Source organism: Pagrus major, chromosome 2, assembly GCF_040436345.1.
Source record: "Pagrus major chromosome 2, Pma_NU_1.0".
Lineage (NCBI taxonomy): Eukaryota > Metazoa > Chordata > Actinopteri > Spariformes > Sparidae > Pagrus > Pagrus major.
The window spans coordinates 3,886,197-3,913,024 of record NC_133216.1 but is presented as its reverse complement, the minus strand read 5'-3'; the positions used below and the strand labels follow the sequence as shown (position 1 = coordinate 3,913,024).

The window sequence follows — 26,828 nt, the reverse complement described above, 5'->3', positions numbered from 1 at the left end:
TTTTGTAGTTTTATGCCCCGTTTCTCTTCTCTCTCCCTCTCTCTCTTCTCTCCACTCTTCCCTTTGTATTTTCTCTATATCAACTCTTTATTTTGTTCTCTTTACTGTGGCACTGTGTCCCACTTCTCTCTTCGTGCTCCCCAGGCGTTGTGTTGGAGTAGTAGTTCTACTGTAATCACAGCTGTACTGTCTACTATCCATAGGACTACAACTATGTCCTTAAACTAGTTCAGTGACGTATGAACTGTTAGGTTCCAGTCTTTTGAAAAGATCTGATTTTCTAGAGAAAAGCAAGTACTGCAAAAATGCCACCATGCAAGTTCTCTGCTTCATCCAAGTGCCAGCTTGTTCAATGGAAAAAAATGTCTGTTTACTTTGCAGAGTGCAAACTATGCATATGCAGGTGTCTTTCAATACAGAAATGGCTGATCTAGCCAAAAAACAATATCACAATCTATTTAATCGCATTCATGATCTCAATTATGATACTTTTCCCAATTTTGAAATACCAGGTACACCTAAAATATCTATGAATTTCTCCATTTGCACCTTTAAAACACAATATTGCATGAAAGATAGTTGGTTTTTTTTACTCAAGCTCCTCATCCGTAATGCTACTCACTATAACTCACATTGCTATGTTTATAATACGTAACCCAAGGAAGAACTACATGAAGTAATTTGTCCAATCAGCATAGCATTCTAGTTGGCTACATCACTCTCTTGGTTTGATCACATAGTGCAGATTTACTAGTCAACAAGTTTATGTAAAGTTTGAAAACAGAAGTAAGAGGACACTTAATACAGCGATCTCTTTGATTCTCCTGAAACATAGATTGTGTGGACGCCTTCAAGTTTGATCATGATCTAAAATCAGCCCCGTCCTAATTGTGTATAACTATTATTTAATCAGGTAATCTATTGTATAGCAAATCAACCACATAACTGATCACAGGATTTATCAGAATAAAACACATATCTCATACAGAACTAACACTGATTTGGTAGAATGTAGTGACAAATATTGTCTTCTATTGTTGCATATGCAACTGAAGAGCATTTGATAGAGTGCAAGTCTCTGCTAGTGTTGTCTCTGCAAGTCTCTGTAAACAGTGTATTCTTGTTTACTTTGGATGTTGATTTTTTTAGAACTGAGTAATTAAATCAATTTGCAAAGCTGTTCATAAGCTGATTTGGAATTTCTGATGTCAGACTCTCCCACTGACACCCGAATGCAGCAAAAGAGTTGCAGACGATGGATGTTGTCAGAAATACAACACTTATTTGTCCATTGAATCTATGTTGAATTTCTTGTTGTTTGTTGATAATACCTTCCTAAAAATATACTGTTGTCCTGTTTCATATCTTAAAATTTGATTAAAAACAACATACAGGACCAAGAGGTTTTTTTTTTTTTTTGGCGCTCTTCCCTGTAGTGTGTGTTGTCGGATAATCTGCCAGAGTATGCAGGGCCCCATAAAAAGCCTGGTGTTACTTTGAGAACAGGAGAATTTTGTAGGCAGCCATCCAATGTTGTGTATGTGCACAAAAGTAAAAGTGTACGTATGTGCACGGAGGATGGTGTTTGGGCCACCATCAAATGCTGTGAAGTGTGTTTTGTCCCTTGCCCAGGCCCCCTCAGCCAGAAGCTGAATTCCAGACAGGCAAACAAAGGGGGCGCTTGAGTCGGGGTGGAGTGGGGGTGTTGTTGGGGCCTTGGCGCAGGAGCAGGGACCCTGAGAAAGACAAGATACAGAGCAGAACCGAAGAGAACAGACTGTGTGCATGCGTGCGTGTGTGTGTGTGTGTGTGCATAGGCCTACAGGCGGATAAACTCGCAGCCCGACATGGTCCCTGCGCTTCCTTTGTATGCACGTGTAATGCCATTATCTGCATTGCTATTGTATGCAGCATATTGTCCCTGAGTGGGTGTCTGTGCATAATCATATTGTTGCTGCTGTTTGCGTCGTTGTTATTGTGCCAGCGTGCAAAGGGAATAATTACACAATAAAGGGACAAGAGGGCGGACAGAACGAGAGCAGAAGGTTTTCCCACAGGCTCAACTTCAAAACGACGTGAATAGAACCGAAGAAGAAGAGAAGTATGATCGCCCTCTCTCTCTCTCCTCACTGTTTCTTGTTTGGCCAACATCTATAAAACTATATGTAATTATCTTTATTTAATCAAGCTGAGTCAGGCTTCTTATGATCTGGGTCAGATGGCCAGCTATAAGAGGCCTGAAGTAAACTCTTCATTAATGATTCAGCTCCTCTCATCGAGAGGCCTGAAAGCTCCAGTTACTGCTGTACATTAAGGGAATGGAGGGTTTGGGAGGATTCGTATAGTAGCCGTTTTTAGGGCAGCTCCAGGGCAGCTCTCCCAGCAACAGGCAACACAAAGAGTGACCGGGTCAAAAGTCTATTCAAATGTTTCCTGGTGACAACCAAATGCGTGGAGGCAAATCCTTGAGTAATGTAGCTAAATAGCGTTCCAAAAATATTCTACAGGGCACTAACAGTTGGCCCGTTGCTGTTTGCCTTTAACCCTGCTAGAGAGGCATTGGCATGTACTGAAGTGGCCCTTAGACTGTAGGATTATTGGATATCGATAATGTGCATTTGAAGAGTTGGGTCTCCAGGAGTGACAGCGTTGTGTCAATAGATAGAACATAGATAGACTGACTTATCAGAGTTACTTGAATGCATCAGTTTTGGACAAATTTGTGCAGAGCTGTTCATGATACTAACCGTTCATAAGCTCCAGATTGACTTTATTTAGGAATGCGGTGAGCCGACTTCTCTATGGGGAAAAGCCAACAACAATCGTTCCTCCTGTGCATGAGCATGTTTTGATTTAGTGTGCACGGAGAGGAGATGAGGTGATATTCACAGATGGGTCCTTGGTGAAGAGAGACAGAGAAACTAGTACTTACAGATGTGACATAAATGCAGTAAGTAGTTGCAAGTAAGTAGTTATCGTAAGCAGTTGCTATACTGCTATAGTGACTGAAGTGGCATAAAATGTTTCATCTCAACCGCAGTCAGTAATGGACTGTGTCTCATTCAGAGTTTACACACACACACACGCAAACAAACACAGAGCGTTATTCACAAGAGGTACTCTGACATAGGAGTAGAGAGAGAGGCCTGTGTTCATTCGTCCCTCTCATTCTGACGTTCTTTGTCTGTCACTCTCTTCCCCTTTTTTTCCTCTGAAGTTATCTGATCTCAGGAATGGCTGCAGCTGATGAGGAAGTGTGTCTCACATTGTGTCGTTTGTTGTCATGTATTTAGACTGTAGTGCAGTAGAGATGCACCAGTGACAGCTATTTTAATATGTCAGCTAGACAAGCATTATCAATTCCTCTTTTCTGTTTCAACATCAGTGTTTTTGTCATGCCCCCCCCCCCCCCCCCCCCACCCCCCCCACCCCCCTCTCTCTGTGTGTGTGCTTGATTGTACTAAAAAAGAGGAAAAACACGGATACACAGCCTGGATAAACAGGTCAAAGGTCCAGAGACTGGCAGGCCAGACACATGAATCAAACCCACACAGCACCACTCTCAAAGTGGTAAAGAGAAAAGGGGAAAAAACTCAATGGGCGGTCATTAAGTTGCTTTGTGTAAATCCTTGTACAAAAGCAGTCAGAGCTTGGACCTAGCAGTTGATTAATAATTCCTGGAAAGGACAGAGAGAGAGAGAGAGAGAGAGAGAGAGAGGATGTAAAGGCTCAGAAGTTGATTAATGCTGTCTGAAGGAGGAAAAGATGAAGAGAGGGAAAGGGAAGGATGTTTGAAAAGACTGATACAAAATTTACTTTTTCGTCCAATCTGCCAAACTGGTAGTGAATGTTTAAACTTTATGAACCACTCAATTGATTACCATTGGGTTTTTTTATCCGGTTAATGAAGCAAATCCACTAGCCACTTGCATATTTTGCCAGCATTTGGCTGGTGGCTGCTGCTAACGTTGAGCCCTGCTGTCAGATATTGAAATCTATCCTGGAACTGAGAAAAGTGACTTTTAAATTTTGTTTGTAAGAGTAAGTAAACATTATTTAAACTTAAGAGTTTTAGCACACAGATTAAAGGCTACCCATAATCTTTCAAAACACAAAAACTATCCCACAACTAACAATTATTGTCTTTAATTAATCTACTATTTTTTCATGATTACTCGATTAATGTTGAGTCTATAAAATGGAAACAAAATGTGAAAAAATCCTCATCACAATGTCTTCAAATTGCTACGTTTGTCCAACCAACAGTACAATACCCAAGGACTCTTCATTTACTATTGTAAATGACAAAGAGAAGCAGCAAATCCTTACATTTAAGTAGCCGAAACAGGAAATGGTCCATATTTTTGTTGAAAAATGAAATAATTATTCAATTTTTTTTCGATCGACTAATCAATTAATTGACTAAGCGAACAGCTTTGCTGTCACATATTGAAATCCGTGACACATTTTCTAAACCTGAGTTTTAATTACAATCAACCTAAGGCTACCCATAATCCTTTAAAAAACGAGAATCAATATATTTTATGATACTCTACATACTTTGAGACTCTACATGATGTGAGTAGGCTGTGTGTCTATGTGTGGAGCTCCTTCCACTTGCCTGGCGTTCCATGACTTCCCACAGCCCCCCCTCATCTCCGGGGATTAATACCTGGGCTGGCATGGCAACTGTGACGCGGAGCCATCGCCAGGGGAGAGAACCAGGAAGAGAGGGTGAACATCAGGAGGCAGGAGAGTGAAGTTATTCTGTTGGCTCAGTGGACAAACACTGCATTTAGATGTGATGGGAAAAATCTGACATTTTTGTTTTGTAATCTACAAAATGCACCAAGAGCCTAATAAGGTGCCCCACAGCTCAACCTTACAGCCGGATGAGCTAAGAATTGATTGTACTGTTGATCAATACCAGTGACTCAACAGTTTCCTGGCCAGCTGCTGAGGCTTCTGGTGAAAATGTGAGAGAGGAGGAGGTGAATGAGTACAGGGGAGAGTGAGAGAAAGAGAGAGGTGAATGGGTATATAGGAGAGAGAGGAGAGGGAGGAGAGGCTTAGCCGATAATTCTTCCTAAAGCTCAGATGAACAGCTGATGCACCATGCACTTAATTCAATTACACACACTCCCAGTGGACTTGTTTATGACGATGCAGCTTCCCATTTTAAGAGCACTGAGTCGAAAAACTGACAGAAAAGAATAGAAACTAATGTTTATAAGACAGGACCAGGCAGAGAGTGTTTTGATGCTCATGTGTGAATGCTTCACCAACACAACAGTCTGCTTCTTCTGTACATAAATTCACATCAATGGTTTTAAAAATAACAGATGAGGTAACTGCAGTTGTGCATGCAAAAAAAATCAGTTTACAATGATAATAAGAAGCATAGACTGTAGGGCTGGAGATTAATTGAATTTTCACATATATACCGAATAAAAAAATATTACACACATATAAAATCCTTATAATACACATATTTTTGCCATAATCGAGCATTTCTAAGAGAGGACTTTAACAATTAATTATCAAAATTGGCACATTTGTGATAAAAATGAATTGTTAGTTCATCTAATGCACAAGTTCTTGTGTGGCTTGTTATTTGAATGTCTTTTGATGTCTTATCTTGACACAAAACTTACCAAGGCTGTACAGTATGGCCAAGTCGATCAGTGAAAGTGTGTGGGAGGATGCAATTGCGTAGGCAAACTAAACTGGTCTTTATCCTCAGGGTCCATTGAATACCAGGAATCTGTCTCTGACTATGTGCGTGCTTTCAAGGATGTAATCATACACTCATCGCCTCAGGCAAATGTAAAGTTATGTCATCAGGAAAGCAAGAAAACGCACATTCCTTGAGCATGTGGTTTCAGGGAAACTCAGATTTTTGTTTAAAAAGAAGATTAACAAACAAAAGAAGCATGTGAAGGAACATGTGAGGTGCTGCTGCTGTCCTAGACTTGTCAAACTCAGCTGCTGTCAGATCCGAAATGTGGTTAAATCAATTCAGGATAAATGTGAAGTGTAAGGAAGCACTTAGGCAGCCCTTCCTGGGTGAGTAGGATAAATAAAGGCAAACGTATATGTCATGTTTGGTAAGTTATATTCAGAGTACAGTAGTTTGCTCGTCTTTCTGTCCTACACTCCGAATATTTATATTCAAAATAACCTGAATTCCTTAGTCGTTGTGTGCTTTTATTTAAGAATGTACATGCATAGTAATACAAATGCAATTAGCTAAAGTTAAGTATGTTACCCAGTCAGTCTGTATAATGTCTCCTGCTGTTTTACTTCCTTGTTGAACACAGTTTCATGAAATGTGAGTTCAACTCAGTGTAGCTTGTTGCATCAGCACTACTAAATCTCAGCAGACAGAGAAAAGAAGGCTGCTGCTGGTTCATCGCTCAGTGACTTCAGCGATACAGTGTAACATAACGCAGTCTAATCTAAGCCTGGTGAATTCAGGAGCGTAGTCGAATCGAAACAAAAGTCAGTCTACTCACATTTATATTTTTGAAACATTGTTTAAAGTCTTTTTAGACCAACAAACATCTTAATTTTTATTTATTTTCAATTTGCCTAGCGACCACTGACATTAGGGTGTTGATCAATATGCTTTTTTGTCCTATAAGCATCGTGAATTGGTTGTAAGATTCCTTTTAACCCATTGATTGATAAAACTGAAAAAACAAAATTTGCAAAGTGGGACATCACAGTGTGATGCAGTGAGCTTCAATTGAGCTGCAGGGAAGTGACAGATTCTATTGTTGTGTACAAATAACAGAATTTAACTATAAAAATATGAGATGGGGATTGTATCTGGCTTCATAGCAACAGAAATGGAGAGAGATACGGGAGGAGTGTGTCTCCCAGGGCAGCACAGTGTCAGCTACAAAAATGAAGGAATCAGTGAATTCCTTCTTTTGTATTCTTGTTTTCGCTGTCTCCTCTTTCTCTTTCTTTTTTCTGTGCTTTTCACATGTGTGTAATTTATTCTTAAAAGAATTTTAAACAAGGCTGAGGGGATTATAGAGCAATAAATGACACCAACACAACTTATACAAAACCAAATACTAAAACACATCATTTTCACTTCTTGCTGCTTACCATTTTACCTTCTTTCTCATTGTTTTCCTGTCTTTTCCTCCCTCTACGCCCCTCAGCTCCTGTGCATTGTTAATAAGCCTCATTTTCTATTTTTATTTCAGTTTCCCGCTCTTGTAACACATGTTTTGTTTTTTGTCATGCACTCCACAGACGCCCTCTTCCAAGTTATGTCACACTTCCCTTCCAGGGTCAGAATGTCTCACTTTATCACTAATAATCAAACCAAAACAGCTTGTGACGTATGAGTGGCTTGAGCGTATTTGTATAACACTTCTCCGAGGCCGTATGCAGACAATTTGACCAGACCCTTGGACAATTAATGGGCATAGTCCCAAATGTTCAATACATAATTTAAATTCTTCTTCAAACTGACTTGAGATATTGATATTTTTTCATTTCTCTGGTTTAATCACAGTTCAATTTACAGTAATTCCATCTGGTGTTCGAAACATTTCACAACTGCTCGTCGACACTGTGTTGCATCTGGCCGTGGTGCTTTCCCTCTGTAATCTTTCAAAATGGAGTTCGCAAACAAAATACATTACTTTAATTAGACAGAGAGAGAGAGGGAGAGAAACGGCATCAGGTTGACAGGATGAGGCAGCAGTCTGGAGCTCAGTGATGGATGAAGGGGGGGTAAAGAGGGGGAGAGCACACTCAGGAGAGGAGGCCCTGCTGTAATACACTCCCTTGGGTGGCCCCAGGTCTGGAGGTGGTCGAAAAGATGAGGGGGAGTGTGTGTGATTGGGTCATTGTGTCCGATTGTGTGTGTGAGAGAGAGGGGATAAGATGGATGAAGGGGAACCGTGTCCATACACCAGCTGTGTATTGTATTAATTATCTAAAAGAACAATTCCTTTGACGACAGAATGAAATATTATTAAAGGTGCACTATGTAGCTTGGGGAAGAAATTTTAATCAGAAGACAAAGATCTTCATTTTTTTTTCTATGCCTAAACAAACGTAACAAAGGACAACATAATTTCATACAGCTTTACTGTGTTTATATTTGGCAGACCCTGCCACCTTTCCAGCTTCAAACAGTGTTCTTGGGACCTTATTTTCCTCTGAGGACAGCTTGTTAATTTAGTTATGGACATTTTTTTTTTTATTATTATATTGTTTGTATTATTGCCTCATTTAAATTGAAAATGTTACAATTCAAAGTTTGAATTTCTTCTCAAAAACTGTATGGTGCTCCTTTTAAGATGAAGATGTGAGGTGGCCATACTTCTTGTAAACTCAAGTCAGGCACAAAGAAGAGGTTCTTACTTGAAAACTGACTCACATGTTGTTGTTGTCGTTGTTGTTGTTACATCACTTTTTTATTGTTTTGTCCATACAGTATACGCATTATTAAAAAACACAAGCATATTTTAAGTTGCAATCTATCTGTGAAATATTCTGAATAGACCTACAGTATGTGTAATCTTATAACTGACACATACTATAATACTGGAGAATATTGGACTGATGGTTAATGTTTTCCTTTTTATCATTATTTTTTTTCAGCTGTTTCGAGAGGTACGCATCATGAAAACTCTTAACCATCCCAACATAGGTGAGTTACACTACAAGAATGATCTTGTGTGTGGAGGCGGTGTGTGTGTGTGTGTGTGTGTGTGTGTGTACTGTGTGGGTTTCCATACTGACCTTGGTGTTAACATCTCTTCCTCTGTGTGTTACAGTGCAATTGTTTGAGGTGATTGAGACCGATAAGACTCTTTACCTGATCATGGAGTACGCCAGCGGAGGTAAGTGACATCCCCACCACCCTCATCATCATTGCCAATATTTGTATGGTGCCAATTAGATTGATTACTGTGACTGGACTTTACCCTAAAACTAAATAAGTTAACGTTTAAGTTCAATCCTTCTGTCTCATTTTTATTAGTGAGTCTGTCTCTGTGAAAAATGTCAAATCACTTTGCTTTAAATGCTCCACTGTTTTCTCAACTTTTTAGTTGTGTTGAACTGTTTCCCATACTCTCTTCTATTTTTGCAGTTCCTCTGTTTTCCTTTCTTCTCTCCTCATGATCCCTTGATCTCTGCCTGCTGCTCTCTGTATGTTGTGTGATCTCTTACTTCCAATACCTAATAAGGAGGTAGCTGCTCACAAGCAGATATGCTGCTCTCTTTAACTCAGCCTCAGCCAGCTCTTCTTTTTAGGATCAATGCGGTCAGATGTTTGGCTGGAACACACAAAATATGTATGGGGACTTGCATACAAAAACATTTTAAACTTTGAGTTTCTTGAATATGATTTAATTGTTTAAGGAAGGGATGTCAAGCAATTTAGGAATATCAGGAATTTTTGATTTTGGAATGCCTGTATGCCTTTACTCATTTCAATCAGGACACTTACTCCACATTTGCTGAAATCTATTTATTGGAGGGTGTATGAAACATCTGACCATAAAACATCTGCCATGCTTGCCCAAACTACACAAAATCTCCATACTCTTTATTATTCTTCCAGGCGAAGTGTTCGACTACCTCGTGGCTCATGGCAGAATGAAGGAGAAAGAGGCCAGAGCCAAGTTCAGACAGGTCAGTTAAATCTCATACCTTACCTCACTTGTCTGTCTGTCTGTCTGTCTGTCTGTCTGTCTGTCTGTCTGTCTCTACACAACTAATAGCTGCTGTTATGTTATGTTTAGATTCAGACATAACATACTGAGTTACACCCCACTCTTACTATTATTCTTAACACTACACTGTGAGCCTAAACTGATAGGTTGGCCAACGTCTGGCCAGGAGAAATCAGCGTCAAGAAAACTGCAGTCACATTATAATCTGAACGAGGAGTTATGTTTGCACTGTAACAGATGTGAACATCTGACAACCAGCAGTTCCTTGTGGTTGGACAACTGAGCACAACAAAATTAAGTCTGGACTGATTAAGAAGAGAGAAAGAAAAAACAAAAATTCATTATGGTTACCAAAAGTTACAGGCACTGAAATATGAGCTACTTAAGAGTTGATGTAAGTCATTGTTTACAGTCCCTGCTTGGCTTGTTACTGGCCAGTGTGAACCTAAAGCATGCAATAAACTTTTCCACTGTGGTGGAAAACAAACAGTAGGTGTGATGATTCACCAAGAAATTCAGTTATGTGTAATGTTGCGTAATATAGTTGCTCAAGGAGGGCGTATGAATTAAGCTCCTATTTTGGCTACCATTTACATGCAAGTACAAACATTAAGTGCAATTATCCTCCTTTTCTTTTCTTTGATGTCTCATTTTCTCTGTCTCTCCTCAGATTGTCTCAGCGGTGCACTACTGTCATCAGAAGAACATTGTTCACAGAGACTTGAAGGTGATTACACAATGTTAAAAGAAAAATAATGAAGAGAGTCTTTGAACCTTCTTTAAATAACCAACAATCTGAGAAAGTAAATCAAATGTCTGTCTTGATCAGTAACACTTCTTAAGCAGAATACATATATTAATTTTACACATGAGATAGTCACAGAAGTTAACTTTGCAGTTGATATCGATATCATTCCACAATTTGCCATTCTCTATGGCATCAAGAGGAAACTGAAATGACTGAAATGATTCAACTACCATTTATTTATATTGCCATTTCAAAAGCTGAATACACGCCAGCCACCAAAGTGTATTACATAAAATGCATCACTTCCTGTTTGACAGCACAGAAAGAAATTATGGACTCAAACAATAAGTTGCAAATATACAAATAATCTATTTCAGCACTTTGCTTCCTGTTTTTTCTGTATTTCGATGTGTTTTACTCTCTATGTTGTTTCTTGCAGGCGGAGAACTTGCTACTAGACGCTGACTCCAACATCAAAATAGCCGACTTTGGCTTCAGTAACGAGTTCTCTGCGGGCAGTAAACTGGACACGTTCTGTGGCTCCCCGCCCTATGCCGCCCCAGAGCTCTTCCAGGGGAAGAAGTATGATGGTCCAGAGGTGGACATCTGGAGCCTGGGTGTCATCTTGTACACATTGGTCAGCGGATCCTTGCCCTTTGACGGACAGAACCTAAAGGTGGGTGATGTGGAGGCTGTTTTAGTCCGCAAAAATGTAATTTATGTAATGTAATTTTTCTCCCATAAAGGTCTTTTTTAGGTTTTGACTAACTGCAGCTAATTCAGTTAAAGTGGATGCAATGTGCAAGAACCATAGCTTTATTTGTGCTTTGTTGTTCTCCTTCACTTACTACTGGTACTATACCAAATGAAAATAATGCACCTTAGAGAAATTCATGTTATATACGATCACCGGTCACTACTCTTTGCCTTTTAACACTGACCAAAACACTGAGGAGTGTAATACGATTGTCACAAAACAAAACACTTGCTGTGTATCCTTGTGGACAAACCAATGTGTTGAATGCATTTCCTTTGTAGTGAAACATTTACAAAGCCGATTTATTTAAGTACTTTTAAATCCTGCATTGTTTACTAGCTTGTAGTCCTCTTCTTCCCTGTCATTGTTGGCACATTGTAGCACGTTATGGGCACCTGTTGGTCAGTGGATTAGTGCGATTAGCATGTCACCCGTATGCATGCACGTGCATGTGTCCTCGTGCAATTGCAGTAGATGAATAAAACTGCTCTACAGCGCTACTAGAGGTCAAAAACTCCACAGGGAACCTTTAATCGGATAACTGCATCAGAGTATCACAACATATAGGATTTTACAATTAACAGTATTTAAAATTGCCTAGTCCTGATCTTTTGTTGATTCAGTGTCTTTGTGGCATAAACTGATTATGTAACAATGTGTGTTGTGTTCAGGAGCTGCGAGAGCGTGTTTTGAGGGGGAAATATCGTGTGCCCTTCTACATGTCTACAGACTGCGAGGGAATCCTGCGCCGCTTCCTGGTCCTCAACCCTGCCAAGCGCTGCTCGCTGGAGGTGAGGAGGAAACTTTACAGCAGCATGGCTGATATAGCAAATATTTAAAGCATGTTCAACATGACCACATTAGTGTCTAAATATTGAGCTGTTCAATGCAATCTGTGAAATAGTCCAGGTATAATTCTCTTCATCTGTGATGTCTGTCAGTGATCTTCTGTTTCAAGGACAACAATAATGAATTAAAACATACGAAGATGAACACAACAACTAAGTTAAATCAAAAAATGAATTACAGTGAAACTTGTTTGGGGGGAAGAAACATCTTCCACATATATTTATAGCAGATTTCAGGTTTTTTCTGTGTCAACACTGTGTGGCTGTATTTGACAAGGCCTCTCTTTTTTCCCCTTTCCCCACCAGCAAATAATGAAAGATAAGTGGATTAATGTCGGCTATGACAGCGATGAGCTGAAGCCCCACACAGAGCCTGTGGAGGACTTGAATGATACCAACCGCATTGGTGAGAAAGACAAACTTCTTACTTTTCATTTATTAGCGTAATCCTTGTTCACAAAATGATTGATAGCCATCTTGTAATGAGTTGAATCTTGTGGAGGGTTAAAGTAACTGCAAACAATAATATTCCCTGGGAATGACTGTCTGGGGCCCATGTCTGCACAGATTTTTTTTTTGTTTGGCTGGGGACATCTGAGTGGGTCATGTTTTCGCCTCCATTACAGAAGGGTCTGTAGTTGTGGCCACAAAGTCAGTGATGCTTGTGGTGACCTTTGGTTGGCTTTAAAGAAGGTCTGAGGCACTGTCCAATCTCCCAGGGATGGTTTATGCCAGAGTCCTTGTATATTATGTCACTCAAAGCTTTGTTTACCTGAATGTCCTTAGGGATGTCATAATGTAGTAAACATAAAGGCTTAAGCTGACCCATTGTGCAGGCACTGTATATGGATTAAGCCCTGAATGCTCGCCCCAGGCAGAGCAGTGAGATCAACCTGCGTAACTCCTTTGTAACTTGTCACTGGAAATTGTGGAATAACTATTTCTATTTTAATATATCACATTCCAGACGTGATGGTTGGGATGGGCTTCACTAGAGAAGAGGTCAGAGACTCGCTTGTCAGTCAGAAGTACAATGAGGTCACCGCCACATACCTGCTGCTGGCACGCAAGAATGAGGTAAGTGGCTTGTCTTTATTTTTTTGTTTGTTTTTTGCCTCTGTGTTTAGATTAAATATGGCATATTATGTCTCTCTCAAAAAGTGTTGTTTTTTTTTTAAACTAACACAAAGTCTCCAGTCATATCGTGAGTGTAAATCTTTTCTTCTGTGTCTGTCTGTCTCAGGCGGATGGCAGTGAGTCTCGGTCGGGCAGCAGTCTGAGTCTAGCTCGAGTCCGACCCGGTACCATCACCAATGGAACCAGCAAACACTCCACTTCCTCTTCCTCCTCTGGTGCACCTTCTTCCTCTTCTGCCCACAAGGCACAGCGCAGCGCCTCCACCTACCAACGCCAGAGACGACACTCTGACTTCTGTAAGGCAAAATACTGAGATCAGTGACACAGTTTAGCTTCTTTTGTGATTAGTTGGTTGTTTGATTAATTCTGAAATGGTGACTGAAATGTACCTCACTCAAAGCTCTATTTCATATCTCTCAGGTGGTCCAGCGGTTCCAGGATCGACACACCCCAAGAGGAGTCCCAGTGGTGTAGGAGAAGGGACGGGACTTAAGGAGGAACGGCTGTCAATCCGCAAGACGACTACCAATACTGCCGGCTCCCGTAGCATCCCGACACCCTCCAGCCCCATGGTTAGCTCTGCTCACAACCCAAATAAGTCAGAGATACCAGACCGGCGCAAGGAAGTGACAACCACGGTAAGGCCGAAAGGATGTTTTGGTGGTGGATGAATCATCCAGTCTGTCACATTTAATCCCTTATCAATACCACAGGTACAGATGGCAGAAGCCTGACAGTTCTCCTAATCCCATTTCCTCAGATTATAGGTCACTGAGGTTACACTGACACAGATATTATGGAGGCTGTGAACATTAACATCCTCCGCAGATTGGAGCTGAATAGTGTAGCACTTACAAACTTTGAGATGTACAGCAAAGTATGGATTCACCCAGGGGGGATATGGAGATTATGGTCATTCGGTGAGATTAGCAGGAGAGAGGAATAGTTGAAAGAATGTAAAGAGTTGAACAGCAGCCAGATTAACCTGAGATTAACTCTTAAATGATCTGCACAGCAAATAGAGGAAGAAGTCATGAGGTCAAACCAGTCAAGGCAAGGAAATCCTAAAGTGTGTAACCTGTTTGGAGCACCAGACAAGCAGAGTTTAGTCAATCAGGGCTTTTCAAATAGTGTCACATAAATGTTAATTATATGTAAACAAAAGGCACAGTAAATGTCTTTTCTCTTTTGAAGCTCTTTGCAATGTGTTATGTGCTAAACCACAGCAGATCAAAACATATCCATATATTGTTAATTTCAATTACTTGCATGTGATTTTGAGTTTCTGATTTCTTTTTTTTTCCTGCAGAATAACATCCCTGCAAGCGCCATGACTCGGAGGAACACTTATGTGTGTACAGACCGATCCAACACTGATAGACACTCACTGCTGCAAAATGGCAAGGAAAACAGGTAAGAAGAGCATAGGAGTGTCTGTCTGTCTTTCTATGTCTGCTTATCTTTTATAGTACGTATGATAACAAGGTGCACGCATAAGACTATCATTTTTGACATTGTGAAGATTTTCTTCTTTTCTTATTTTTGTGGAAATTTTAACCACAGCCAATGGTCCAGGAGTGATACTGAAGGTATCAGCATCATGACTACAAGTGAGAGTGCCAGTTAGGCAGCCTGGAGCCAATATCAATCCTATCAGTCTGCTTGATGCCATATTTGACTTTGTGCCAGCTCTAAATTTCACCTCATTTTGTATCTAAACTCCCTTGAAAGACCTTGAGGGTTCATTGAGATTAGAATTAGATTTAGGTTAGGAAAAGTGAAAAAACTCATCACAGATTCAGTTTTATGAAACCAATTGTGCTGCACAGGCTATTACAGTAATAAACTGGCTGGAACTGTTGGTTATTCAATGTCAATGCAATGTAAAACCAACAGCAAGACAAATATGCAATCAATAACAGGTTGACCTTGAATAGCCCTGTTGTATCTTCTTTAAACTAATCTAGAAGATGAAATCATATTCATAGTACACGCAATGTGAAAAGGGTTGGTTTATAGAAACAGGTTCCACTGGTCCAGCTTGTCTCTTTCTGTGCAGATCTCAGAGAGTGTTTTGCCCGGGGTGTTTGTCTCACACACATTTTGTCTCTTCAAGAGAGGATAAAGGGGGCTTAAATTGTGTGTGTGTGTGTGTGTGTGCGCGTGTGTGTGTGCGCGCACCCAATATGAACTGTCTGTTGTTGTGACAGATGGTTGTCTGCTTGTCAGTGTCAGAGCATGGCAGGCATCATCCCCTTCTCTCTCGCTCTCTCTGGTCACTTTCTCACTTTCTGGCTGACCTGTTTTCCATCCTTCTGTCTCTTTATCACTCTGTAATTCTGCCAAAGCCAGGAAGTTCCTGTCTGTCGTCTGATCTCCAATACAATTTTCCTGCACAGTTCAGGGGGTTGAGGGCAGGTCAGGAAGAGTGTGTATCGAATGAGACTAAGACTGATAGAGAGTTTTTAAATCTACTGAGAATCTACCGCAAGCTCTGATTAACTGGTGTTTAAGAGACCATTTGGGCTTCATCCCTCTGTTTTAATTTGACGACCAGTTGTGGAAGAAGTATTCAGATCCTTTACAAGTAAAAGCACTAATGCCACACTGTAGAAATACTCTTGTTTTAAATCAAAGTCCTGCTTTCATTATAATCATAAAAATGCAATTAAAATATTGAAAGTAAAAGTACCCAATGCAGAAACATTTCCCCCTGTGACTGTTATACTATAACATAACATTTGATTATTATTACTCACAACATTCGAAACTAAATTGAAATAGTTTGAAGAAAAAAGCAGCAAATCAACTGAGTAATCGACTGATCATTTCAGCTGCGCTTGTTTCATTTATAACAAAGCATCATATTGTATCAGCTCTGCAAATGTTTTGAGTGCAGAAATCTTAAGTTGAAGAGTAATTATATAACTGTGAAAAGGAGTCAAAAGTACAATATTTCCCTCTGAAATGTAGTGGTGTAGAAGAAGAAAGTGGTATGAAAAGAGAAGAGTCAAGTACAAGTGCCTGAAATTTCTACTTAGGTATGGGACTTGAGTAAATGAACTTAAGTGACATTCCACATCTGTTAATGATACACCCGATACTGTTACATTCAGGCATTACAATGACGCAAAATTCTCCACTGCAGCTCCATTTTGTGATTTAACAAGTGGTGATGAGGAAAAGAGAGGAAAGAGGGTGAGGAAGAGATGGGTGAGGGGTAGAAAAAGGGGAGGTGAGCAGTAGAGAGCAACAGGATGAAGTGAGGACTGGCATTGTGCCAGCGTCACCCTCCACTTGCCCCAAAGGCCTTGTCAATGTGATGCCATGCCAGAGTGGTTGATGGGACAAACACGTGCATGGACACACACACAGAGTCACATTTAGTTGATAAAAGCGTACATGACAAATTGTGCTTACTGAAATGGTGAGACACACAAAACACTGATCATGTTTATGACAGTAAATGTATGACTGGTTAGTCATATTTGTTGTTTATTAAACATGTATTAAACACACATTACACTAATCTAGACACTAATCTATGATGACACTATAAGATAAACGACTTCATGCGAAGACATATTGTAGATGCAGAGAAAAAAACACATGAAGCACAACTGAAAGATGTAATATTTCCTCATTTAAATGTCCAAAAAAGACAAGACCTTTGTTATATACAGTATTTTGTTGAGTTGTGTATTTACATTGTCCCGAATGTTTCCAGCAAAGTTCAAACCATAGAAATCCGAAATATTACTCAAGGTAACAGTGAATTCAACGGTGTATTCGGTCCCCTGTCGCTGTAAGAGTAAGGAAGGAAGTTGCCGAATGTGACTAAACTTAAATACCTTAGCTCGTCTGTGAACATTTCTGCCTGAGTTAATTTTTTTGTAAGCAATGGTGGTTGTTTAACAATAAAAACTCCTATGAACACACTGCTTAATAAGTAATCGAATTACATCTTTTGTTTTCATTGTTTTGATTAAGAGGCCCCCAGCGGTGGAAATTACATACTGTACATTGAAGTGTACTTATTTTACATTATATCTTGACATGTGTTTTTATCTACATGCTGTCGAACTTAAACTGTTGAACCATGTTTGAGTACGTACGTAAAGCACTGGCTTTAATCTCAACCGTCCTATTCAGGACAGTTGCGTAAATGATTCATGCACTTTTACAACCATCGCAGAGAGGAAAAAAAGCGCTAGTGAAAGAGACTTGAGCATTGTTAGCTTCTCTTGTCCTTTCTCTGTTGTTCTTCCTCACCTTTGTTTCAATTCGGCCTCTCCTCATCTTCCTTATCTCCTCTCCTCGCCCTTTTTTTCACTGTTCGTCTCTTAAACCTCTCCACCTCTCTCTCTACCGCTCCCCTCTCATCCCCGGTGTGCCCCCTGCAGTTAGCTACAGTGGGCAGCTAGTTCACAGTGACGTTAAACAATTTTGCTCTGCAGCGGCTGCTCTTCAACTTAACACGTCTAATGGTTGTGGCCCACTTGAGCCCTGTGTGTGGGTGTTATCTAGAGCGTTATGAAAAGCAGCCTCAGGCCACCAGCCAGCCATAGAGCAGAGAGTCAGGGGCGGAGAGGTGTGTGTACAGTATGTGTCTGTGTGTGTCTGAGTGTGTGTGACAAAGTGGATAAAGAGAAGGGAATTGGACAAGAGGTAGGGGGGGCATGCAGAAAATTGAGAGGGTCTGGGTGGGGAATGAGAGCATTTTGGGTCAATTTTCAGACATTAGAGAGTAATTGTTGGTCATGACGTAAAGGGCAACTTGCTCGCCCTCTCACTCGATTTTATTTCTGTTCTGCCCTTTTTAAAGTCCCGATTGTCATCTTAAAAACAACCAACAAAATTCTTTACACATCTGCAAACAAATATAATTTTTATCTTATTCTGCCTTCCATAATTTAGGGGCATGTCATTAAAGAGACATGATTAATCACAAATGCAGTTTGTAAATGGCTTTTTGTGTCATTATTTAGGTCGTCTTTGGTATTGAACCTTAATTAGATTTTCTGTTCATGCACACTTAACATAAATATGTCTAAAAGAATAAAGCTGGGAATACATACTCATTGCCAGCAATTCCAATAAAAAGACAAAAAACTAGTTAGACTGATCCATAGTCTCATCATAGTTTCTCTTCATTTTCAAGGTATAGCTAATAAAGAGAGACGTAACATATTTATATATATCCAGAGAGAAGGAGGTAAAGGGAAAATAAGAAGCAAAAAAAAGAGGAAGAGTAATAATAAGAATAAGAAAAAAATAATGAAAGTACTTGTAGTTTAAAGAGAAAATCACCTTTTCCATCATGTCAGTATTCAGATCTATCCAATTCTTTATGTTAGGTTCAACATGCATCATCCATCATTTGGTCAGAGCCTTTCGCCTGCAGCCAGCAACACATCCATTAAATATTTGATATAGCCTAAGCATATGGTTTTGAAATCGAATAGTATATGTACTGTATGTGGGCACTGTATTTTGAGTCAGTGTGGGATTGATTGATTATACTGTCCTGGTGTTTTAAATACTTACATAATGCAGAATGTTTATTAATACACAGATGTGCTCAGTTTGTTTGTCCCTGAGTGACACTGATTTTAACAATGAGTACTTTGTTTCAGTGATATCATAATTTGACAAAATGCAAATTTACCCACAAGCATTTTTTTTTATTCAAGATACCTCTGAATGCTTTGAAAAACATTTAAAATTTTGAAATATGTAAGTAAAGAAGTACTATAATGTAAGGGATATGTGATTCCTGCACAGTTCTTGCACTTACCAATAAAATGATCTTGATTGCTACTAACTCTTGGTTTTCCTCCTTCTTAATCTCTACCTTCTCCTTCCAGCTCCTTATCCCACCGTCTTCCCCCCGCCTCCCCCTCAACCCACAGCATTGCCGGTGCCTCTGGAGCCTCCTCCTCATCCTCCACACCCTCCTCCCGCCTCTCCAGAGGATCCACAGTGAGGAGCACTTTTCATGGAGGGCAGATTAGAGACCGTAGGCCTCCGTCACATGCTCCCCCAGCTTCACCAACGCCGTCCCATGATTCGAGCCCACTGCCCCATGCAAGGACCCGGGCCACGACTAACCTGCTAAGCAAAATCACCTCCAAGTTGACTCGCAGGTAAGGGGAGAAACTGGGAGAAGGAAAGGGAAAGAAAAAATTGGAGATTTTTATATGGATTCCGCAGTTGGTTAAGCATTAAAGGATGGAGGATGAGTTTTACTTTTGTTTAGAGGCGTGATTAGAAGTAAAACACGACAAAAAGAATGATAACCCACAGAAATCAAGAAACAGATTACATTTGAATATTTAAGTATTGTCAAGGATTGTATGTGTTTGATGATTACTGCTAACCATCCAGATGTGGTGAAGTGATAGCAGACTGCCTGTTCACAGTCTAACTCATTTGCTGTAAACCGGAGATCATTTAGCTAACCTTGCTGCCTCTCACCGTCTCTTCCTTAACCAGTACTAACCTACCAGCTTTCCTCCTCTAATAATGAATCTTTACAGGCTTCAGAACTTGTCCTGCTTAATCTCAGACCTGGGTCAGATAGTGTTTAAAAATGATTCCTACTTTGTTTTACTTGTTTGAACTAGAGGTCTGTTTTTGTTTTGTTTTTTCTCAATCCCACACCTGCCAACAGCTGTAAGATTTACACCCATTATCACCTGCTCGCTACAACATTTGGTATTGAAGAGTTGTCTCAAATCCCAAATTAAATATAAGAAAACAGTCCATATCCAATTGCATAGTCTTCTGTCATAACCTGTTTTCATAATGCAGTTAAGCCCACCTAAGAGCTACTTTAAGCTGGTACAAACAAACAATAACCTATTTGACCCAGGTCTGCTGTTCAGGTGGACAATACTGTATGTCTTTCACTGTCAGTTCTTCTCAGCTGCTTATTGTTGCTTTATCTGTTTGTTTGTTTTGTTTGTTTGTTTGATTGATTCTTTAACAACTTTTGCTTTCCTTGCCAGTCACTTGCCAATCTTCTATCCTTCTTTTTTTTCCTAAACAACTGTACACAGTTTAATTTGTTCTTCTCTGCCTCCTCTACCTGTGCTTCTTACTGTCGTCTCTGTTGTCTTCCCCTTCACTTGCTTTCTCTTTCATTCAATGTCTCTCTGACTCTGCTGTCAAATTTCCTTTTTCCATTCCTCTCACCCTTTCTTCATCTCTTCCTCTCTCCTCCTAGGGTCACTCTTGACCCTTCTAAACGTCAGAGCTCAAACAAGTCCATGTCGGGCTGCACCCTCCCACAGGGGACAAAAACAGTTAGTAAGTCTTCCTTTCCCATGTTTTCTGGCTGCTTCTGTCTGCCTGACTGTCTGCCTGCTCGCCAGTGCCCTGTCATCCCCTCTACCCCTCATTCACTGTCTGTCGCAGGTTGGAGTTTAGTTATACAAACATGTATCTGAGGCAAAGCTACTCTACTGGCAGGAATTAAATTAGCAGTTGAGTTAAATTCAGCCTGCAGGGTTTTTACTCCACGAAAAGTCCATTTGTACTCATATGACCATAATGAAATGTTAATTTTCCATTTTTTTTGTGAAAATGTATACATGAAGTATAGTTTCTCTTCAAATGTGTGTTGCATTAAGAAGAGAATAAGGATTAAAGAGAGTTATCTACATGTATTGTCAAATACTGACACTTTGAGTTGGTAGTTTCAGTCAGTCGCAACTCAAAGCATCAGTATTTGACGATTTGGGGATGAGCCTCAACAATCAACTATATTTCTCCAGGAGATAACATTTTGTTGCTTTAGTCCATCAGTTCTACTAGTGAATTATGTACGAGCAAGACCTCACTTAAGAATAGGGAACATATTCAGCACATTAAAACTTGTAGTTTTGTTTTGTAAGATAAGAATATACCATATTTATGAGGTGTTATGAAGGAAAATTGACTATCCTTGTGTTACTACCGCCTTATAAGGCCCGTACAGAGCAAAACAATTAAAATCATAATTCATGTACAACAACTTCCTCCCTTACTATCAATAGGCAGTAATTAGTAGGTTAAGGGGAAAACTCCAATGTTATGCCCTAGTAATTGTAGAATATGGTCGTGGAGAGTAAGTTCTTCACAGTGACTAATTAAGAGCTAATATGCTACTAAAACGCATGCTGGTAGGAAATTAGTTAATACAGTAGTTATGTGTTCTCTAATATAAAAGATTGTAAAAAAAGTATTACATTTTAGCTGATAAACCCTGCTGAGCCTCTGTCCAGGTTCTCAGTGCAATCAATTAATCTTAAAATATGACAATATATGTCGAAGGGATTGTTACTTTGTTTAAATTGTTCATGGTATACAGTATATTGTCATCCTTTCACGTTTAGCTTTAGTGACTCCTGCTGACTCATCCTAACCCAGGTCCCATTTGTTCAAATTTTAAGTTTTCTTTCTACAGTAACTGACAAAGTGTGTTAGGGTTAGAAAACCCAGACTTCCAAGCATCTCTATAGAAACTTAGGCTAATGCTTGGAAAGTTGGAAATTAAGCTCTGGTCCAGTTTAAACCCAGCTTATTCTGTGACCAGAAATCTTATCCAGAAAACTTGAATTTTCTGGTACTGTGACCTTTTAAAATTAAACTCTGCTGATGTTTCTTCCTATAGAAAAGCTCTATCTCACAACAGTATGTTTATGTGACTAAAACTCTAATCAGCAGTTGTCTGCCTGAACGTCTGTCTGTCTGTCTGTCTGTCTGGACTGCTTGTGTCTCTGCTGGCTGGGCTTTGTCCTGTAGCACTCGGTAGAGGCTGTAGGTGGCGCAGCACCACTACCTGCTTCTAACAAAACACACAACAGTTACTATATTGGTTTTCTGGAACAACAACAAGTGATGTTGGTTTATTGTTAGATTGTTCAAGTTTGCACCTATTATAGTAATAGACAGTCGTTGTGAATGTTGGCATTAGATTGAAGCGCACACACACACACTCAGTCACACTACTTGTTTTTAGAATAAACAACCCTGTGTAGTTGTGTGTGTCTGTATTTGTGTGTCCCAAACAGTATGTGAGTTTGTTTCAACTCAGCTGTACTTGTCTGAGTCATGTAATCAACACCATATGTTTGCCCATGCTGTTAACAAATCAGCAGTCCTACAGTAGGACTGTGGGATCCAGGACAGACAGGAAAGAGGGGGATGGTGCTTTATTGGTGTTTTATACGAGAGAGAGAGAGCGTGGGTGAACGATGAGCAAGAAGGAGTGATTAAGAGAGAGCGGTTATTTCACTTCACTACTGGTAACATAGTGTGCATTATGGTTTTTAGGGGCAAATAATTCTTATTGTGTGATTGCGCAAACTTTGACACTGTGGCAGCACTTTTACACATTTCCAGACATCCAGTTTGTTTGCAAAAAAAAACAGTGACACCTTCAAAAGTAGTTTTTGGTCAGTCCTCAAGAATAGAAGAAGAAAGACAAAGACTGTTCTGTAGTCAATGTATCGCACAACTGTTAAACAGTCTTACAAGGGGGAAACCTGCGGTCAAAGACTCAGGGAAACTAGTGTTTTATGCCATTATTAAGACTAGAATGCAGTGTATAAACACAAGATGTTGTGTTTTTGATTTAGCATTTGCAGTAAGGACTTCTGGGAATACCCACAGTCAAGTGTCAGTTTCAGAAAGTTATAAAATTGTTAACTGAAGTAGGAGTAGGTTGAGGCAATGAGTAGACTGCAAATTATAAGGGTAAATTATGATACATCATCATAAAAATGTCTTTCTTTAGTGCACAGTGTATATTAAGGATTTAACTAAAAAAGATTTTTATCAGTAACTTATTTTCTTAATTAATCAATTCATTGGTTGGTCTATAAAATGTCAGAAAAGGTTGAAAAATATATTTTCTTGACTGATTGTGTAAAGAGATACAGTTGTAAATGTTAAGGCAGGTGAACTATGACTCAGTTTATAACAGTGACAAGGCGATAGTAGTACATAGAAACCACGTAACCACGAAAAAACGTTTACATTCTCAACCTCAAAATTTCGATTTGATAAAGATTCATGTTGGGGTAAAAAGGTTTTTGTCTGCATCATTGTAGTTTTGAACCCATGGCATTAGGAGTACACACCAGTCCGCTTCCTCTCCAGGAGCAGATGCTTGTAAGAGGAATCTCATTCTGCACCAGTCATCTTGACTGAGACCCAGCGTCACTGCCGTTTTAAATCAGGATTAGTTATGTAACCAGGATTTATCCTGCTCTTAAACAGGGATCTTACACAGCTCTTCCTCAAGATACAAGCAGATTGTCCTCTTACACTGCTGCTAGCTTCTCTGTCTGTCTCTCACACTGTTTCTGTCTGTTTAATTTCTTCTTCTACCTTCTCCCTCTGTCACTTTGTTCTTTCTCTGATTCCCTCTATTTCAGCCCTCCCTATCTCTCTCTCAGCCTTTATACAGATTGCATAATCTGAGACATACACTGCAAAGTTTATATACACTCTTCATTCACCAAACACTTACATTTTGCTGAGGGGGATCAGTTGGCATCAGTTTATGAGGGAGGAGCGAAGTGTTACTCACTTTCTTTCTTTATCCAGAGAAGAAAGGCAAGCTCATAAATTAGATAGGATGTCACAAAACGGCTACGTAATTACTGCTATGCAACACAGTACATGCATTGACTGATGCAAGATTTCAAAAGACTGCCTCATGTTTTTAAGGTTCAGATTATCCAAACAGAGTTGCTAGAATAAGGTTTGGTGTTCTTAATCCTACGGAAATTACCCTCCAGGATAATTATTTGGATTCATTCATAACTGCTGAGGTTTATTTCAGTTATTATCTGTGAAGATTAGAAGGGTTGTCTCCATGCACTTTAAGGGAGGTGACTCATGAGATTGAAGCACTGAAAAAGCTTATAAGCACAGTTGTATTTACTTGTAGTTTTAGTTAGTCATCATAAAGTTGTATTTAGATCTAAAGCCCTGCATCAGCTCCTCCCTCAGAGCCAGAGTAGAGTCAGTTGTATTTTCAGTAAAAAGAAATTTATCAATGAAATCTCACTGTTGGCTCCTTCAGACCACCCCCAGTTCCTGGAATAGAGATCAGGTTGCCAGGTTGGTTGGAAAGAAGCCCTTAGTCTACACACATGAAAAAGCAACAGTGGCCTCTGGTGGCCATGAAAGGGAGTGCAGTATGTAGCCACGAACAGTCGTACCTGGCAGCCTTGTTGGGTGGAGTATTATGTTCTTCAGGAGATACTTTATTCCAACGCACCCTTCAGCAGTCATGACCTACCTGGCTGTTTAATGAGGCTCATTAAATGCAATCTACTAATCTACTCTATAAGTCATTAAATTGCTTAGCTATATAATATATGATTAGAGGATGAGAGACTTGGCACCATCAGCCTGAAGAAATAGGACAATGGAATGGAAAATAACCTACATTTACATTCAGTTAAACTGGTTAATGTAGTGTGGGATGTTGGCAACAGTAGCAGTGCATGAATGAATGAAAGATGTGCTGTGAGAGTTTGGTATGCTGCAGTAAAAGTAGAACAAAAACAGGATAGCCGGAAAAAGGCAGACAACGGACCAACACCAGTGTTTATAGCCTAGTAATAGAATCCAGTACAAGAAACTAGAGGAAGCCGGAAATCAGAAATTGTGTGTTGAGACCTGGCTCTCACTCCCTCTACATTTGTTTAACCTTCTCATTTGTTTTGTTGGTGACTTTCACATTTTGTCGTCTCACATCCATTCAGTGTCCCAGTGTAGTGAGTGTAGGTCAGTGATGATCCATCTGTGATTGAAAGACGAGTTTTCGTGTTCTGTGTTGTGATTATTTGACGTGTACTGACTGACATAGCCATGCTGCTAATTAGTGCATTAAAAAAACAGGAAGTGGGGGGAGGGTTGGTGTGAAAGCATGATGAGCCGATCCTAACAGATACGTTTGTCTTCTCCTTGAGGGTCACAGACGAACCTGAGAGAATCAGCAGATCTCCGGTCACAAGGTGAGTACTCATTTCCATTTTTCCAACACTGACAACAAAATAGTTGACTAATCTTGAGTTACGTGGGTCAGCAGCATTACAAGCAACCTCCTTTTCATTAGTTACCCATAATTTACCATGTACTTAAAGGATGTTAAAGGTCGTTAGTTTACTCACTGAGACTCCTCAATTAGTTATTTTGTGCACTTCACATGAATAACCGTGACTATTGTTGAGAGAATAGTTCAACATATGGGGAAATGCACTTATTTGCTTTCCTGCTTAAATATTTTTGTTGCATCTTGCTTAATCCATACAAACACATTGCAACAATTAACCATTTTGTGGGGGTCATGTGTTAACAAATACTCAAGTACATGGCTGCAATTTGTCATTTGCACTTTTGTTTTTTACAGATTTACAGAGAAGAATTTATAACATGTTAATTAAAGAGGTTCAGGCCCTGTTTACACCTAGTATTAACATCCATCCTGAGTGATCTGATTGCAAGAGGACAGCTCTAAGTCCGTTATTAAAACATGTCTCCACATGCATTGATTTTGAATTTGCTGTAGCCGTTTTGCAAAGCTTTTTAAGTTTCTCCTCACAACTGCCAAAATTGCAACGAGTTAGTATTTTTGGTTCTTGTAGGCAGAGTTAGTTGTCTCTCTACACAGGCAGGCATAAAGAAAACTAGCTAAAAACTAGCTAAGCTAACCGGCCGCTGGCTCTATTTGCTGTACAGACATGAGAGTGGAATCATTCAACGAGAAAGCAAATGAGCATATTTCCCAAAATGTCAATCTATTTTGTAAGTCTCTGCCTCACTGATAGCTGTAAGTAAAATACATTCACATGATTTATTGTATACAAAGAATCACTGTGTTTACACTGCAGCTGTAAATGTTGTCATTCTTAGGTGTGACTGAAGCCTGATGTTTTTAATCTAAACATCAGAAGTCTACACTTTCTCTTCTACACAAGTCATACTTTCACATCTGAGCCAACATGGGAACTGAATTACATGTCCAGTACAGACCCGGATTCATACAACTCGCATGCCAAGCGCTCAAATCAAAATTTTTTGTAATTATTTTATTTAATAAGAAGAAGCATTTTTGAGGGTTGCACAACCACTGAAACCTAGATTACAATGGTATTGTACCTCATGCTCTCATCTTATTTATACTACATTTTTCATCGTTATCTGTCTCAGCTAATCAATATGATACTTGGTCTTGTGTACTTCCTCTCAACCTCAGCTGCTTCAGCCCAGTCTCAGTCTCAATCTCTGGTTAAAAACAGCAGGTAAACCAGCAGGCTAACATTAGTCAAAAGACTGTGGTGTTGTGTGATTGTAGAATCAAAGCACGGCTCCTTGTGGTAGAAGAGCCCTGTGTTAAAGGAAAGAAAGAAATTGAAAGCAATTTTCGTTGTGTCTAACAACAGTTTATTCCCTGAGACCCTCCACAGCAGCAGCCTGATGTTTTAGGATCTTTGTGTGATAGATGGTGTTTTGTGTTACTCTAGAAAATTGATGACCAGAATGAAAAAGAAGTTCTATTACAGAAACAATCCATTAAAGACAGTAATTGTTATTTTATGAATTCATCTGTAACGTATTTTATCAAT

At 39.7% G+C, this 26,828-nt stretch overlaps 1 protein-coding gene across 2 annotated transcripts in view; it reads left to right on the top strand.

The window, feature by feature from the left end:
• The window catches only part of mark4b (MAP/microtubule affinity-regulating kinase 4b), a 53,866-nt gene that overhangs the window by 22,288 nt on the left and 4,750 nt on the right, over nt 1-26,828 (top strand). Inside the window, exons 4-16 of one of the 2 annotated variants that reach the window (XM_073481243.1) lie at nt 8,632-8,680; nt 8,808-8,873; nt 9,599-9,669; nt 10,381-10,437; nt 10,898-11,134; nt 11,887-12,006; nt 12,370-12,469; nt 13,031-13,140; nt 13,307-13,496; nt 13,621-13,838; nt 14,510-14,613; nt 19,068-19,346; nt 25,173-25,217. In XM_073481243.1, coding sequence (XP_073337344.1) covers nt 8,632-8,680; nt 8,808-8,873; nt 9,599-9,669; nt 10,381-10,437; nt 10,898-11,134; nt 11,887-12,006; nt 12,370-12,469; nt 13,031-13,140; nt 13,307-13,496; nt 13,621-13,838; nt 14,510-14,613; nt 19,068-19,346; nt 25,173-25,217 — 1,646 coding nt within the window. The remainder of the gene's footprint in view (nt 1-8,631; nt 8,681-8,807; nt 8,874-9,598; nt 9,670-10,380; nt 10,438-10,897; nt 11,135-11,886; nt 12,007-12,369; nt 12,470-13,030; nt 13,141-13,306; nt 13,497-13,620; nt 13,839-14,509; nt 14,614-19,067; nt 19,347-25,172; nt 25,218-26,828) is intronic. The other variant, XM_073481251.1, reaches the window with a different exon arrangement.